This window comes from Aspergillus flavus, chromosome 8, assembly GCF_009017415.1.
Source record: "Aspergillus flavus chromosome 8, complete sequence".
Classification (NCBI taxonomy): Eukaryota; Fungi; Ascomycota; class Eurotiomycetes; order Eurotiales; family Aspergillaceae; genus Aspergillus; species Aspergillus flavus.
The window spans coordinates 2,828,916-2,844,474 of record NC_092403.1 but is presented as its reverse complement, the minus strand read 5'-3'; the positions used below and the strand labels follow the sequence as shown (position 1 = coordinate 2,844,474).

The window sequence follows — 15,559 nt, the reverse complement described above, 5'->3', positions numbered from 1 at the left end:
GGAAGAAGAGAAGAGCCTTCGGAAGTAACTGAGCCCTAACATGCCGGATGTTTCTCGGGTCTCTGCTGAGCTGCGGCCTTATCTCCAATGTCTCTATAAAACTCGGCGGAACCGACATGGTTGAGGGTATACAAGTCAAGACAATATGCACCAAGCCCTCAGATATCAATGTATGTACACCAGAATACAGCCTATGGTACTTGGGATATATGCGTTCCAGGAGACCAACAAATGAACACCAACCACACCAACTCCGCTATGCAAGGTCAATCTGACAATGTACAAACAAACCCACCCATATATATGCACTTGATTCTCCGCAATTATTTCTCGGCATACTGTTCGTTGCTGGTAGAGGCCGCCCGACGGCCCCATCCAAAGAAGCCGCCGCCGCCGGTAGCAGGTTCCGTAGACGCCTTATGGAGACTTCCCGCGGACGACGGTGATCGAACGATGGAATTGCGGTCGCCGTTCTGCGACGGTGATCGCTGAGACGCTGCGATTAACTTCCTCATTCCCTCCATCTTGACTTTCATCTCTTCCAATTCCTGCTTGGCTACCGCCTCTGCCGTCTTCGCATTAACCAATTCGAGCAGCAGGGCTTCTTCGGCAGCCGGTTTGTTATTTTCCGTCGACAGAACGTTCTGCAACCCGAGACTGCTAGTCCTCCTAGTGAAAGTGCTCTTCTGAGAATTGGTGCGGACTAGTCTCAACTCCCGCAGGCCGCCTGGGATACCCTCTCCCGGTTCGCTGACTGGTGAGCCGTAATCTGTTGATGTCTCGGCACTACTTCGGGGGTTTCGAGCCGTGCGCAATTCGCGCAACATGCGTTCGAGCCGTTGCCGTTCCCGATACCCATCCTGAATGCGACCCCGCGCTTCGCGCACCTGCTCTCGCAGTGAGGCATTCTCCTTTTCGTGTTCGTCAATACGGCGCGTTAAATCATGGCACCGGCCGGATTCCACCGAGTGCATTTCCTTCCACCGGTTGAGATCTTCCAGAAGTTGCTGCTTAGTTTGGCCGATCGATTCTCGTGCAGGGGCGTCGGTCGCTCCAAATCGCTCTTCCACCTTGGTGATCAGATCGGTCGGGGGGGTTTCGAGCTCCTTAATGTAACTCAGCATCGATTTAGACAGTTCCTGGTCTGCTTCGCGCTCTTCGCGCTCTTGTTGTAGTTCCCGAGTGAGGTCCGCGTGCTGTCGCTGTAGGTCACTCAGTGCCATGAGCAAGTCTTCAATCTGCGAGTGGAGATCGCGATCCTTGTGCTGAGACATGACGGACTTGACGCGCGGCTTCGGCGCATCAGTGGACAGCTCCGTCGGAGCAGTGCTAGCATCTGACGTGGATTCAATTGAATTCAGTGTCGAAGTCATGCTTTGTTTGGAAGTGGTGCGGCGAATGCTGGCCGAGGAACTAGCGTGATTGGGGTTGAGGGTAAAGGGCTTGGCAGAAGTGTGAGAGCCAGACCCCGCCCAGAAACGGCCCAGAAACCGGGACGCCGCTGCTTGCATCTGTGGGAAGGAAATCCCGGTCGGCACTCCTTGCGACTGGTTGTAGCTGGCCTCCAGCGTCTGGAGACTCTCCTTTGTGACCAGCGATGTCAATGAGACAAAGTCATTGACGAAATCATCCGCGTGGCAAGCATATCTATCTCTGTTAGACCGAGGTTCTCATGACGGAAAAGAACTGCGACTTACGTATCCCACAAGCTCCTCGATAGCAACAGCTGCATGACGTCTTCAAACTCTGCGCATGCCATAATCTTTTTCTCGTTGCGCTGCATGAGCGACAACGCCACTCGCATTAAAGTTTCGCAGGCGCCTTCGAGGAAAATGATATCGTAGATCCGGAGAAGCATTGGCATCGGACATGCGACCGCAAAGAACGATAGGAACCATTGCGATACATAAATAGGCTCGACGTGCAGTGATTCCAGGTGCGCATATAAGGCAGGACGAAGACGGGCGAGAAGATTTTGGAACTGGTACACCCGGAGATGGAGTCCCGATAGGTCTGGAAGGTAGCATGTGCGCATGTCATAGTGATCCATGAGCCTAATCCGTCAGTCCATGGCTCAGGTTCATTATAGAGCAAATGTTGACTTACCGTACAAGGACGCAGAAGGCTTCGGCGTCCGTCATGTGCATCAACAAAGGACCAACCACGAACCCCAGGCCCTGGCAATAGCCAATTTTCGTATCGTACAGACTGAAGCACTTGAGCACTCGAGCGAGCATTTGCTGTCCCTCCCCATTGGGATCGCGGAACATCTCCACATTAGGGAAGCTACGGCCGATGTCCTTCCCGATCAGCCCTTCGTATGGACTCGTCTCGCCGCAAAGTCGCTGGTACTCCGCTAACAATGTCGTATCTCGTGCTCCAGCCAAGCTAGGCCATACGACCCCCCGTAGAGGAGGCGGGATACCACAGCGGATCTTATTCGAGGTCAACGTCGGCAGTCGCTGCGCCGTTTGTGGGTAATCCGATACCAGAGCCGCCCAAAACTCGAGCTCAGTCAACGGGGGCGGAGGAAGCTGGGAGTATCGCAGCGACCGAGGGTCATCATTGATCAATTGCTTCACCTGGCGTAATGACTGCGATCGGGACTTCCTCACTCCGCGAAACTGCTGTGCTTGCAAGCCTGACTTGGGATCGGTTGCCAGAGCATTATTCTCCTGCTCCAGCCGAGCTAGGAGAAGCGAGGTGGACTAAATCTGGTCAACTCCTTCTCTCATACTTTCCTAGCGCCTGTCAACATCGTACGATACGCACCTCATCGGATCCCTCTCCACGCGGTTCTTGCTCTTCCGATTTATCTAGTTCCCTCCAGTCCACACCATCGATGTCGCCACGGAAGATTTCTTCGCTGCTTCGTGAAACTACCGAGGCGCGGTATGTACGGGGTTGCAGAATCTGTGGTTCAGAGTCTCGTGTGGGCGTGGTACTCGTAGGTTCGTCGTCATCTACGCTCTCTCCCGTCGGGGACGTAACTTCGATCGGGGTCTGAGGAATGTCAAGCGTCCGCCAATCGGGCTGTGTATGCTCGGAACTCGACTGTACGTCGGATAAGGGGACGGTCACCATTGAGTCGGAATGTTGATGGATCGCAGGGATATTTTTCGGCACGCCGGGTGAATGAATTTGGGGGGTGATCGTCTCAGAATTGTCCATGGTGTCAGAGTTGTCTTTCTTTATTTTAATTTCTTTATATAGAATTATCGAGATCAGAGACTCATTCCCCAGGGAAGTCTCTGGCGAAGGACGCGCTGATGGGATAACGCGGGTTTGAGGGGAACGAGGGGCTAAAGGAGAGCGAGTACACGATAAGAAGAGTGGCGGCGATCAATCGAAGCAGTGGCCGTCAATAATGACAGCATTTCTGGGTGCGACCACAGTGGATGGAAACGACGACGAGATCGTAGCGAAGTGTAGAACGAGTGGAGGACAAGTCGAGCACACAATTCAAAATTTCCCAGAAAAAAGAGAAGGGGGGAGAAAGTTGAGTGATCGGACTCCTGAGAGAAATAATAATGACAGCAATGTAGAAAGTTGTTTAGCTTGAGTAATTAGTGTCGGCCACTACTTCAATACTATGGAACCCACTAGTATTTCCAAAGTCGTTAGTACACGGTCATGACAGCCTCAGGGGAAATTCAAATTATTAGCATTTTCGTCCCCTCCGAGTCCCTGAGAGTCTCGCCTGCCGATCGCTTTCAATAATCATCTCCGCTTCCCCTCGCCATGGATTTCCTCTTCTTCTTTGTGACTATCATTGTGCGGACTGTAAGGATTGTGAGTTCGTGGACATGGTACCACACTCGATCCACGGCCTCGATCAGGTACTCGGTACTTCCAGGGTACATCCACCGTGAACCGAACCATGGAATCTCCTCCGCCCGGGCACTCCAACCCCGAAAATAGATCTTTTATACTCCATACTACGACTAATCATAGATAGATCACTCTCATACCCACGGTGTCAATCTATTGTATTGTATTGACGGGGTAATCTCCGAACTCCAAGACGAAAGAAACCCTATGGAAACACCGCGGAATCAGTGGGTGCCTTGGGATCCGGTCGATCCAGACCGAGTCTCCACTGCACTATAATCGTCCATAACAATTTCTAACCCTGCAGGTGATGGGTGTGGTTATCCACTTCGATACGGTGAGGAGACGACGACTTGGAGCTTTGACATGGAACCCCCGAGGAAGTCATACAGTGATGATCATATCGTCTTTGACCGTTTACGCTTCCTAGTAAAAACTATTACATGACTCTTTGTTGCATACAGTACAAGTACTGTATGTCTGTACTGTACTCCGTACCTGCATGCAGTCCCTGAGGGCAAATCCACTTCAAAGACAATAGAAATTCCATGACTGGCCCATTAAGGGCGCTTTCCCCTGAATGTAATGATACCCCCCATTAACGAGTTTCATGCGTTTCGGGTATGATGGCGCTCATATTGATTGGCTGGTGAGACGTCAGCCGCGACATCATTGGCCGTCATGTAATATAATCTGTATCGGGTATTGTATGCCAAGGCCAGCCTGATGTCCTTGTTCGCCGTTGGGCAACGTCTCTTTAGTTTAATTAATATTAATCTACGCAGATAATAAAGGCAAAAGGAGGATTATGAAGCATGTGGACGTGATGATAACAATGGATGGAAACTTCCATCATAGTTTTAGAAGATTTCTCTAAAGAGCTAACTTGAAATGGCTAGTGACTTGAGCATATAGAGTGCTTGGCTATAGCTTCGGCCGTTGGTAGTCACTCAGGCTAGAAATATATATATCTTGGAAAAGGGGAAATCTCCGTCGAACCCACTGGTCGCACTACAGAGTCGACAGCCATTATTGTTCTGGATATAGCAGTCCCCATCTGTTCTAAGACAGAATAAGGACTTTTGGGTCCAACGCAAAGGACACATTGACAATGAATTGTGTAAAGTGAGCAATGCTTCTGTTTGGATCATATTGATCGGTCTGGTTGTCTAGGGAAACTAGCAGTAAAAGACGGTAGAGAGTCACTTAACCCTGTTTTTCTATGCGATTAAGTAGGTCTCGGGAGAGTGTACAATGACCAAAGATAAGAATAGTCGCGTACACTCACTATGTCATGAAATCAAGTCTGGTTCGTGTCCAGGCTGATTTCCCCTCCCCCGCGCCCCCTGGATGTTTTGGTCGCCATTTCCCTTTCGGGCACAAGTGTTTGGGAATTGCCCGTTGCGGCCAAAACTCCGCCACCACGGGGCGGAACAATGCTGGACCGATGGCGGAAAGACAGTTTCTGCCAGCAACCCATCAGTCGCATGGGCGCGTCAACAACAAAAAATCAACACAAGAGACGACAAAGGAGGGTATTCTGACTGGGGGACTTACTGTAGTTTGTTTGTTTATCTTCAAAGCCACCCAACTTCATTTGCTTCTCGGAGAGTGATCATATGCCTTCTCTTCTATTTTTCTAATTTTTGTCACTCGTTGCGCACCTTTCCTTCTATAATTTCTTCTTAACTGTTCAGTTTCCTCACCATGGACGACTCGATAATGGATGATTCCGTCTTTGAGGATGACGGCTCTGACTTTGAGCCGGAGCCCGTATGTTGGATTGCAACGTCCCTCAATCCAGCCGTACATATATTGACAGTCGCATAGAAGCCCAAGGCGAAGGCGGCCCCCAAGAAAGCAGCTGCCCCTAAAAAGATGACGCAAACAACTCTCACAGGCAAAGCGACCGGAAAGGCCGCTGCTTCAAAGAAGCGCGCCAAGCCGGACAGTGACGACGACGACATGTCAGACGGCGATCCGCTCGATGATGAAGACTCCGTCCTGTCACATACACCCCCGAAGAAGGCGAAGAAAGCTCCCGCATCGAAGAAGGGCGGCTCCAAGCCTCTTGCAGATGTGGAAAATGAATCCTTCACGAACGAGGCTGACGCCGGCCCCAAGGACTCGAACGTATCAGAGAAGTACCAGAAGGCAAGTAGCGGTCGGGACACTTGCAAGTCGCTAGCTAACCAAAGACGCAGCTTACACAACTTGAACATATCATTAAACGTCCGGATACATATATCGGGTCCATTGAACGTACCTCGCAGCAGATGTGGGTGTACAGTACGGAGTCGGATGGGATGGAGTTCCGTGAGGTCTCGTATGTCCCTGGTCTCTACAAGATCTTCGATGAAATCGTCGTCAACGCTGCCGATAATAAACAAAACGATGCCAACATGGACGAGATTCGCGTGACAATTAGCCGGGAGACCGGCGAAATTAGTGTGTGGAACAACGGTCGCGGTATCCCAATCGAAATGCACGCAAAGGAGAAGATTTACGTTCCGGAACTGATTTTCGGTCATTTGCTCACCTCATCCAACTACGATGATACCCAGCAAAAGGTCACTGGTGGTCGTAACGGTTTCGGTGCGAAGCTCTGTAACGTCTTCTCCACCGAGTTCAGCATCGAGACTCAGGACTCGCGGCAGAAGAAGAAATACAAGCAAACGTGGACCAGCAACATGACAAAGATGGGCAAGGCGAAGATCACCGATGCAAAGGGTGACGACTACACCAAGGTCACATTCAAGCCAGATTACGCCAAGTTCGGAATGGACGGCATGGATAACGACTTCGAGGCCCTTGTGAAGCGTCGTGTTTACGATTTGGCGGGTACTGCGAAAGTGGCGGTCAAGTTGAACGGTAGCCGGGTACCCGTTCGCAACTTCAAGAAGTACATGGAGATGTACACCAAGGCGATCCGTCGGGAACGTGGCGATGATGGCCCTGCCGCCAAGGACGAGATTATAACTTGCAGCCCCGATCCTCGTTGGGAGGTCGGCTTTGCAGTCTCAGATGGTTCCTTCCAACAGGTGTCATTCGTGAACTCCATTGCTACGACGTCTGGTGGTACCCATGTAAACTATATCGCCGACCAGATCTGTTCTAAATTGGCCGATCAAGTGAAGAAAAAGAACAAGAATGGTGCTACTCTGAAGCCTGCTCAGATTCGGAATCACATCTTCATTTTCGTCAATGCTCAGATTGTCAACCCGGCCTTCACCTCTCAGACCAAGGAGCAGCTGACTACCAAGTCATCTCAATTCGGCAGCAAATGTGTTCTCGAAGAGGACTTCTACAAGAAGATCTTGAAGACGGACGTCATGTCAAATATTCTGCATTTCGCTCAGCAAAAGGCCGACCAGATGCTGAAGAAGACCGATGGTGGTCGCCGTGCTCGTATGAACAACCCTAAGCTGACCGATGCAAACAAGGCTGGTACCAAGGATGGCCATCATTGCACACTGATTCTGACAGAAGGTGACTCCGCCAAGGGTCTGGCCATGGCTGGACGTGCGGTGGTCGGTCCGGATCTCTTTGGTGTTTTCCCCCTCCGAGGAAAGCTGCTGAACGTCCGTGATGCCACTTTCGAACAGATCTCGAAGAACGCAGAAATCCAGAACATCAAAAACTTCCTTGGGTTGCAGCACAAGAAAGAATACACGGATACCCGTGGGCTGCGTTATGGACATCTGATGATCATGACCGATCAGGATCATGATGGTTCTCACATCAAGGGTTTGCTCATTAACTTTTTGCAAGCCCAATTCCCGAGCTTGTTGAGGATCCCCGAGTTCCTCATCGAGTTCATCACGCCCATCATTAAAGTGTGGAAGGGTGACCCGAAGAATCCAACGAAACAGCGCTCGTTCTTCACCATGCCTGAGTATGAGGCCTGGAAAGAGGAACACAAGCACGAACGCGGCTGGGAACACAAGTACTACAAGGGTTTGGGTACCAGTACCACCGAAGATGCACAAGTCTACTTCCGGGACCTTGACCGCCATCTGAAGGAGTTCCACACCATGCAGGACAACGAGGTGGGCCTGATTGAGCTTGCTTTCTCCAAGAAGAAGGCCGATGAGCGCAAGGAGTGGCTGCGTCAATTCAAGCCGGGAACCTTCTTGGATCACTCAGTGTCCAAGATTTCATACACCGACTTCATCAACAAGGAGCTCATCCTATTCAGTATGGCGGACAATGTCCGATCGATTCCTTCGGTCGTGGATGGCCTCAAGCCCGGTCAACGTAAGGTTCTTTATACTTGTTTCCGACGCAACCTGAAGAAGGATATGAAGGTGGTCGAATTAGCGGGTCACGTTTCGGGTATGACTGCGTATCAACACGGTGACATCTCCCTGCAGCAGACCATCGTCGGCCTGGCACAGAGCTTCGTCGGGTCCAACAATGTAAACTGTCTGGAGCCCAGTGGTAACTTTGGTAGTCGTCTCCAGGGTGGATCAGACTGTGCCAGTGCTCGTTATATCTACACTCGCCTGTCGCCGTTCGCTCGACGTGTCTTCCATGCTCATGATGATCCTCTACTTACTTACAACGAGGATGATGGTGAAAAAATCGAGCCGGAAATCTACGTGCCCGTCGTTCCCATGATCCTGGTTAACGGTGCTGACGGTATCGGCACCGGCTGGAGTTCATCCATCCCTAACTACAACCCCGAGGACATCGTGGACAACCTTAAGCGACTCATGGACGGAGAAGAAACCCGGCCCATGCAACCATGGTTCCGCGGATTCACCGGTGAAGTCACCGATGTCGGTGGTGATCGCTTCAAGTTCAGCGGTATCATTAAAGAGACTGGCGAGAAGGAAGTTGAGATCACCGAACTTCCTATCCGGACCTGGACTCAGGACTTCAAGGACAAGCTGGAGGATATCATCAAGGCTGAGAAGACTCCCTCATTCATCAAGGACTACAAGGACTACAACACTCATACCAAGGTACATTTCGTCATCCAGTTGGACGAGAAGAACATGAAGAGCGCCCTATCTGAAGGCTTGGAGGAGAAGTTCAAATTGTCTAAAACGGTGGCGACCACCAACTTGGTGGCTTTCGACCCAGAAGGTCGCATCACAAAGTATGCCACTGTTGATGACATTCTCAAGGAGTTCTATACCTATCGTCTCAAGTTCTACGAGAAGCGCAAGCAGTACCAGCTCTCACAGCTTCAAAAGGAGCTTGACAAACTCAGCAACCAGGCGCGCTTCGTCCAGGAGATCATCGATGGAAAGCTGGTCGTCTCCAAGAAGAAGAAGAATGTCCTTGTCCAGGAACTGAAAGACAAAGGCTACAAGGCATTCCCTAAGGTGGCCGAAGCCGTTAAGGCTGGAGAAGAAGAGCGCGTCGTTGAGGAAGATGATGACGAGTCTGATTCTCAGGACACCGAAGTTCTTTCCAGTGCCTACGATTACCTTTTGGGTATGGCCATTTGGTCTTTGACCCAGGAGCGTGTCGAAAAGCTCCGCCGCCAGATTGGCGAAAAGGAGGTCGAGGTCGACGCATTGATCAAGATGTCCAAGGAAGATATCTGGAAGCGTGACCTCGACGATTTCATCGCTGAATGGAGGTTCCAGCTTGAGGATGAACATCGTCGCCAGCGTAAGGTGGCCATGATGGGTCGGCGCACCTCCGCGAAGCTCATGACGGCGGCTGGCCGTGGAGCGGGAGCGAAGAAGCGCAAGGCCGCTCTTGGGGATGATCCGGATGATGAGGACTTTGCGGCGCCTAAGACGAAGAAGTCCGCTGCGGCCAAGAAGGCTGAGCCTAAAGGCGGCCTCCTCAACTACCTGAATAAGCCGGCCACGAAATCTAAATCTCCGCCCAAGGACGAAGACAACTCCGACGAAGACTTCGCTATGGAAGTAATGCCCAAGAAAAACCGTGGAGCGTCCAAGCCTCCCAAGGAGGAGGATGAAGATGACGAGATGGGTCTATCAGAAGTAGAAGAGGTCATGCCGAAGAAGAGTCGTTCAGCACCCAAAGCCGCCGCTAAAGCCGCCCCCAAAGCGAAAGAAGTGGACGAGGACGTAATGGAAGTCGAGGCACCTCCCAAGAGAGGCCGTCCAGCGGCCAAGGCCAAGCCTAAGCCCAAGCCCAAGGACGAGGCGGACGAGGACGATCTTGATGACGATGACTTCGCGGAGATCACGAAGGCTGAGGCGGCCAAGTCGTCCGCTCCCCCTAGCCGGTCTCGCAAACCTGTCAAGTATGCCATCGAGTCTGACAGTGATGACAATGGCGATGATCTCCTGGGCGATGTCAGCCAAATGGTCAAGGGCATTGGAGCTAAGGACAGCGCTACGTCCGACTCTCGACAGCTTTTCTCCGAGCATCAGCCTGGCAGCAGCTCTGGATTGCAGACAAGCCCTCCCAAGACATCGAGAATCTCATCTGATTTCGACGATGAGACTGATTACGGGAAACTCCTGCCCTCGAAATCTCCGCGGCGATCATTGCAGGTCAAGCCCAAGGAAGTGAAGGTCTCGGATGATAACTTCGCCGAAGAGGACGACGAGGAGGAGCCGGTGAAACCCGCCGCCAAAGCTAAGCCCGCCGCAAGGGGCAAGGCGGCGGCCACTGCCGCGAAGCCGACCACCGCGAAGGCACGCGGTCGTCCTAAGAAGGATGCCACCGCTGCTGTTAAGCCGGCTGCTGCCACCAAGCAGACCACCCTGTCACCAGCTGCCAAGGCCTACGCTTCCAAGCAAGCCAAGACCACTACCCGGAAGAAGCAGATAGTCGATGACTTGTCCGATGACGATATTGACGCCATGGCCAATGATATCTTGGACTCCCCGGCTGGAGGCAAGAAGGCTGCCGATTCGGAAGAAGAAGACGAAGAAGTGCGTCCTGCTCGGAAGCCCGCTGGTCGGCCTGCGCGGCGGACTGCAGCCGCCAAGAAAACCTACGTGATCGAGGACGACGACAGCGAGGACGGAGGCGATGCTTCGGAGGATGATTTCGAGGAGGACAGCGACTGAGGGGAGATGTGATGCGGGAGACGCTGAGCGTCTAGATTTCATTTCGTGATGGTATCAAACACGGCCATTCTTTCTTGTGTTCCATATCTTGTTTTTGTATCTTGGCGTTGGGTCTCGGGATTGATTCGGCCTTAGGGGATAGCAGTAATATAAGGCATTTACCACCGAGAAGAGAACCAGTCATGTAGGCCATTTGTAAGCCGGCGCGAAGTCCGAAGCCCCACGTCTCGACAAGCTTTTTTCTCCGAGTCGGCAAATCGGACGTAGGGAGCGGGCCCGATAACCCATTCGGGTAGTCTTGAAGGGTCGTCCATGAACTTGCAGTCCCCGTCTATCAACAGGGTCCCTGTCACTGGCTCTATTCCACAAGAGCTTCCGAATCGCTCCACTGTAAATCCGAGTTAGGAAAAAATGGCCCTGGCCCTATTATTCAGCAGCTCAATGGCCCTATATTGACTGTGCGATTTCCCTCGCTTTCTTGTTTCCTGGACTGGCCCGTACTGATTGATTCTTACCATGCAGTCCTATCTCCAGTATCGTCGCATCGGCCAGGCCGTGCGCAAGCAGTTTGCTGATCATCCGGAATGGGGCCAGAGGGTACAAGGCGAAAGCACAGATCCCAGCGGCAACACCAGCGAAAATGACGAGACAGTCTGGGAGAAGAGATCTGAATCGCGGCCACTGGCGCTGCCCCCAGGCGTACAACGTCGAGACATTACAGACAGCAGCGGGACGCCCTCGTCAGTCTTCCTGGTAAGCTGGGAGCAGGACCAGGATCCCATGAATCCACGCAACTATAGCATGACAGCGCGAATCACGGCCACCCTGATCGTCTCCGCCCTCGCCTTCGCAGTCGGCGCCGCATCATCAATCGAATCCGCCGTGATCCCTCAAAACGCCGCGGCCTTCAACGTCAGCGAGGTGGTCGCCTCCCTCGCAACAGGACTCTACCTTTTGGGCTTCGCCGCCGGCTCCCTGGTCTCAGGACCCTTATCCGAAATCCTCGGCCGCAACGCCGTCTACATCGGCTCCCTCACCCTCTTCATGATCTTCATCATGGCCAGCGGCCTGGCCCCTAACATCGGCGCCCAGCTCGCCTTCCGCTTCCTCGCCGGCGTCTTCGGCTGCCCACCCCTCACCTGCGCCGGCGGCACCATCGCCGACCTCTGGAACCCGCTCGAAAAAACCCTCACCTTCCCCCTATACGCAATCCTCTCCTTCGGCGGCCCCGTCTTCGGCCCCGTCATCGCCTCCTACATGGGCCAAGGCACGCTCTCCTGGCGCTGGACCAACTGGATCATGCTAATCATGTCCGGACTCGTCATGGGCCTCATCCTCCTCCTCCAACCCGAAACCTACGGGCCCCTCCTCCTAAAATGGAAAGCCGCCCATCTGCGCCAAGTCACCGGCGACAAACGATACCGCTCCGCCATGGACGTACAGAAAATCGCCCTCGTCGAACGCATCCTCGGGGCCTGCAAACGCCAGTTCTCGCTTACGGTTCACGAGCCTATTATCTTGCTGATCTCGTTGTACATGACGGTGATTTATATCGTCTTGTTTACCTTCTTTGATGGCTATCCGTTTATCTTTCAAGATGTGTATGGTCTTAGTCAGGGGTTGACGAATATTGTTTGGGTGGCTATGTATGTAGGTATTGCGGCGGCAGGGTTATGGGTTCCGGTTGTTTATGGGTGGACTAAGAGGGAGTTTGAGGCTGCTTCTTCTTCTTCTACTACTACTACATCTGGTACTGGGGTTGTGCCGTGTGTAACGGGGATAGATCCAAACGTCAATGCAGAGGGCGAACATGGACAACAAGAACAAGAACCAGAAGGGGGAAGAGACGAACAAAATACCAAAAATCCCCACCCAGCAAGACCCGAAAACCGCCTCTGGTTCGCCATGCTCGGCGCCCCATTCATTCCTATCGGATTATTCTGGATGGGCTGGACAGACTACGTAAGGCACACCCCAAACCCCCAACTCAAAACCACCTTCCCCCCAAATACTAACAAAGTTACAATAAAATAGGAAAAAATCTCAATCTGGTCCCCCATCCTCGCCTCCACAATCTTCGGCTTCGGAACCATAACCGTCTTCATCTCCAGCTACATGTACGTAATCGACAGCTACGACATCTACGCCGCCTCCGCATTAGGATTCATGACTGTATCGCGATACTGTGCCGCAGGTGGAATGACGGTCGTCGGGATCCCCTTTTATCGGAATCTGGGCGTGCAGTATACGCTTACGATCCTCGCTTGTATTAGCGTGCTTATGACGCCTGTTCCGTATGTTTTTTGGTTTTGGGGGAGTAGGATTAGGGGGATGTCGAGGTTTGCTGTTTCGGGGGTTTAGGGTTTGGGGGGGGGTTCTTGCTTTCCTTTTTGGGGTTGGGGTTGGGGTTAGAGATAGAAGGAAGGGAGATGGGATTTATTCTGTTTGGGTGAAAGTGTCGATGGATTTAAAATAGACATAGATATGAACATGTAATTATAATACAATCTTAATTGATAACTAGACAAAAACATAATTCCGACCTGTCTATAATTCTCATTTCTCGTCTCATTCTTCACTGTAAGCAAAGTAACCCACTATAGAAGACTAAGCAGACGCCCTGCGTCTCTTCCTCCCCCTATCCACCCAGACATCCTCCTCATCACTACCAGTTGCGTCCTGCATACACAGACTAAGCAGAGCATGCGCAGCCTTCACCTCCCGGGCGAAGAGCGCCGACCTATACTTCCGTCGGGCGCGCGTCTCCACATTATATTCGTCATCATCATTCGTTGGATTCTGCGGCCCGATGATATTGCCAATGGCATTGCCATTATCGCTATCGCTAGCATGATACTCATCATCCGACTCGGTCGGAGTGTCCATACTCTCCGAGTACGGAGTAGAAGAATGCGTCACCTCGGAACTACTATCGTCGTTGGGTATGCCGCGCACACTCGAAAGAGAAGCCAGGACCTGCCGCGGGCTTGAAGACGCCGCTTCTGTGCTGCGGGGTGTGTTCACCGGGGTGAATGTGTTATGGAACGGACTGGTCGGGGTCCCGTAGTATCTGTCTGGAGTGCTGCGCTCCGGGGATGAGGCAGGGCGATCGAGCTCGCTGTTGTGGAGTTTAGGGGGTCGGAGGGAGGTGTCTACCGGAGAGCGAAGCTCGAGCATTCGGTAGTAGTGGGCGGTTTCGGTGGCTTTTTGCACGATCTCCCGATCGATGAGCATGTGGCCGTATTGACTGGTGTTGGTGGGAGGCACGCATAGAGATGGGAAGTCGAGGCCGAACAACGGCGTGAGCGCGTGGCGGATATTCCAGCAGAATGTTGCGGCGACGGCCTTTGCGGCTTCGAAGGGCATCCAGTATCCTGTCGAAGATTAGTTGGGTATGAATAGGACATGAAACATGATCGGAACCTTGTGCTGCGATCGCCCCGCCTGTGATACTGTGACAGATGTCGCGAAGACCGGGGTTGGCATTCAGGACCTTGGCAGAAGTGGTCTGAAATCCTCCGGTGAGTTCGATTCCGCAGAGTCATGGGCATACACGTACCTTGGAGTATTGTTGGCACTTGAAAAGATGTGTAGTGCGGACAAGCCCGATGTTATAGTCCCACGTCACTGTCCATTGCTTCTCCTGACCTGGGATCTTGAACGTATACTGGAACACTGGGGATATCAGGATCGCTGTCTTGGTACGTAGATAAAGCACGACATACCTTCAAAACTCTCTCGTCCCGTCTTCTCTGAGAACGACTTCTTGTCGCTGTTATAGGGGATGTGTCTGGGATATTCGGCGATATCCCCCATGGGATGAAGTTGGAATTGGCGATGCGCTTGGATTAGTGCTTCGCTGCGCTCCTCACAGGGTGGATACCGCAGCTCCCCCCTGATTTTTCCCCGGTTGAAGATGGGAGCATCCTTCGCGATCTTGGGTCGCTTCTGACGTGGTTCACTGCAAGGAACCGGGTCGGAGCTCGTCGGAGCTGGGCTTGGGAGAGAGAACTGACTTGCATCAGGAAGCGGGTTCAGAAGTGATTCGATGGATGCCATGCTCGATAGAGTTTGTAACCAGCAGTGATTCCAGGTACTAATGAAGCATGAGAAGTGTCGTCCCGAGCAAAGTAGTCGGTGAAGGTGGCGAGATGATAGGGATTTATCTGACTTCGCAGGACGGGCGATCCTTATTAGGCCCTCAGCCACAGATCAACGGCCGTAGAGCATCAGGGAGGTGCGAGACAATGACGGAGGCAAAAGAAAGCAGATGGATATGAGGGTAGATCTCCCAGCTTACCGCAGTTGTCTGAATCTCTGACAGCTTGGCAGACAAGAAATATAAAAATAAACCATAGATTTACAAAAATAACAAATATTAATGTCTGAGGTAACCTACGCCACAGCATCTCCTTTGTCAGGTACATCCAGCGGCGCAACCTAGAACCACGGAGTGGATACTCAGCGACACCCGACAAAAGGTTTAGAGAACTCCCTGTTTGCTAAAAGCCGTCTCTCTTCGAGGCAACGGGCCATCCAAGGCAGCGGTGAGCCAGACTTACAGCTACATTGGACAGCTGGCTTGGGATCATGTCTTAGAGTTGTCGGCAGAAGAAACCCTCACCGGTACTTGGCCAAAGGGACATCACGAGGCACCCTTCAGATCGGGCAGACAGCATTGGCGAACCCATCCTGCCATACCTCACGCCAAAGAGTTCAGG

General features: G+C 52.3%; 4 protein-coding genes across 4 annotated transcripts; 2 read left to right on the top strand and 2 right to left on the bottom strand.

The window, feature by feature from the left end:
* Positions 1 to 323: 323 nt before the first annotated feature.
* On the bottom strand, positions 324 to 5,333 carry F9C07_2287730 (rab-GTPase-TBC domain-containing protein; the record flags this gene model as incomplete). The annotated part of the gene is made up of 4 exons (XM_071510926.1): positions 2,773 to 5,333; positions 2,107 to 2,708; positions 1,698 to 2,054; positions 324 to 1,653 (listed from the first exon to the last, which is right to left on the bottom strand). The coding sequence occupies exons 1-4, from the start codon at positions 3,169 to 3,171 to the stop codon at positions 324 to 326; spliced, it is 2,688 nt and encodes an 895-aa protein (XP_071367516.1). The 5' UTR covers positions 3,172 to 5,333.
* On the top strand, positions 5,334 to 11,009 carry F9C07_2175876 (DNA topoisomerase type II). Its single transcript, XM_071509377.1, has 3 exons — positions 5,334 to 5,604; positions 5,662 to 5,985; positions 6,036 to 11,009. The coding sequence occupies exons 1-3, from the start codon at positions 5,539 to 5,541 to the stop codon at positions 10,836 to 10,838; spliced, it is 5,193 nt and encodes a 1,730-aa protein (XP_071367515.1). The 5' UTR covers positions 5,334 to 5,538; the 3' UTR covers positions 10,839 to 11,009.
* Positions 11,010 to 11,354: 345 nt separating this feature from the next.
* Positions 11,355 to 13,199, top strand: F9C07_12995 (major facilitator superfamily domain-containing protein; the record flags this gene model as incomplete). The annotated part of the gene is made up of 2 exons (XM_041295707.1): positions 11,355 to 12,800; positions 12,873 to 13,199. The coding sequence occupies 2 exons, from the start codon at positions 11,355 to 11,357 to the stop codon at positions 13,197 to 13,199; spliced, it is 1,773 nt and encodes a 590-aa protein (XP_041150851.1).
* Positions 13,200 to 13,445: 246 nt separating this feature from the next.
* F9C07_12996 (uncharacterized protein) lies at positions 13,446 to 14,897 on the bottom strand (the record flags this gene model as incomplete). The annotated part of the gene is made up of 4 exons (XM_041295718.1): positions 13,446 to 14,212; positions 14,262 to 14,346; positions 14,398 to 14,513; positions 14,564 to 14,897. The coding sequence occupies 4 exons, from the start codon at positions 14,895 to 14,897 to the stop codon at positions 13,446 to 13,448; spliced, it is 1,302 nt and encodes a 433-aa protein (XP_041150852.1).
* Between the last annotated feature and the right edge of the window lie 662 nt (positions 14,898 to 15,559).

What these genes read in the sequence shown, in the direction of transcription:
- F9C07_2175876 (XM_071509377.1), top strand. Translation starts at nt 5,539, where the DNA reads ATGGACGACTCGATAATGGATGATTCCGTCTTTGAGGATGACGGCTCT. An exon ending in CTGACTTTGAGCCGGAGCCC is followed by an intron (nt 5,605 to 5,661) that starts GTATGTTGGATT and finishes ACAGTCGCATAG; the next exon opens with AAGCCCAAGGCGAAGGCGGC. An exon ending in TATCAGAGAAGTACCAGAAG is followed by an intron (nt 5,986 to 6,035) that starts GCAAGTAGCGGT and finishes CCAAAGACGCAG; the next exon opens with CTTACACAACTTGAACATAT.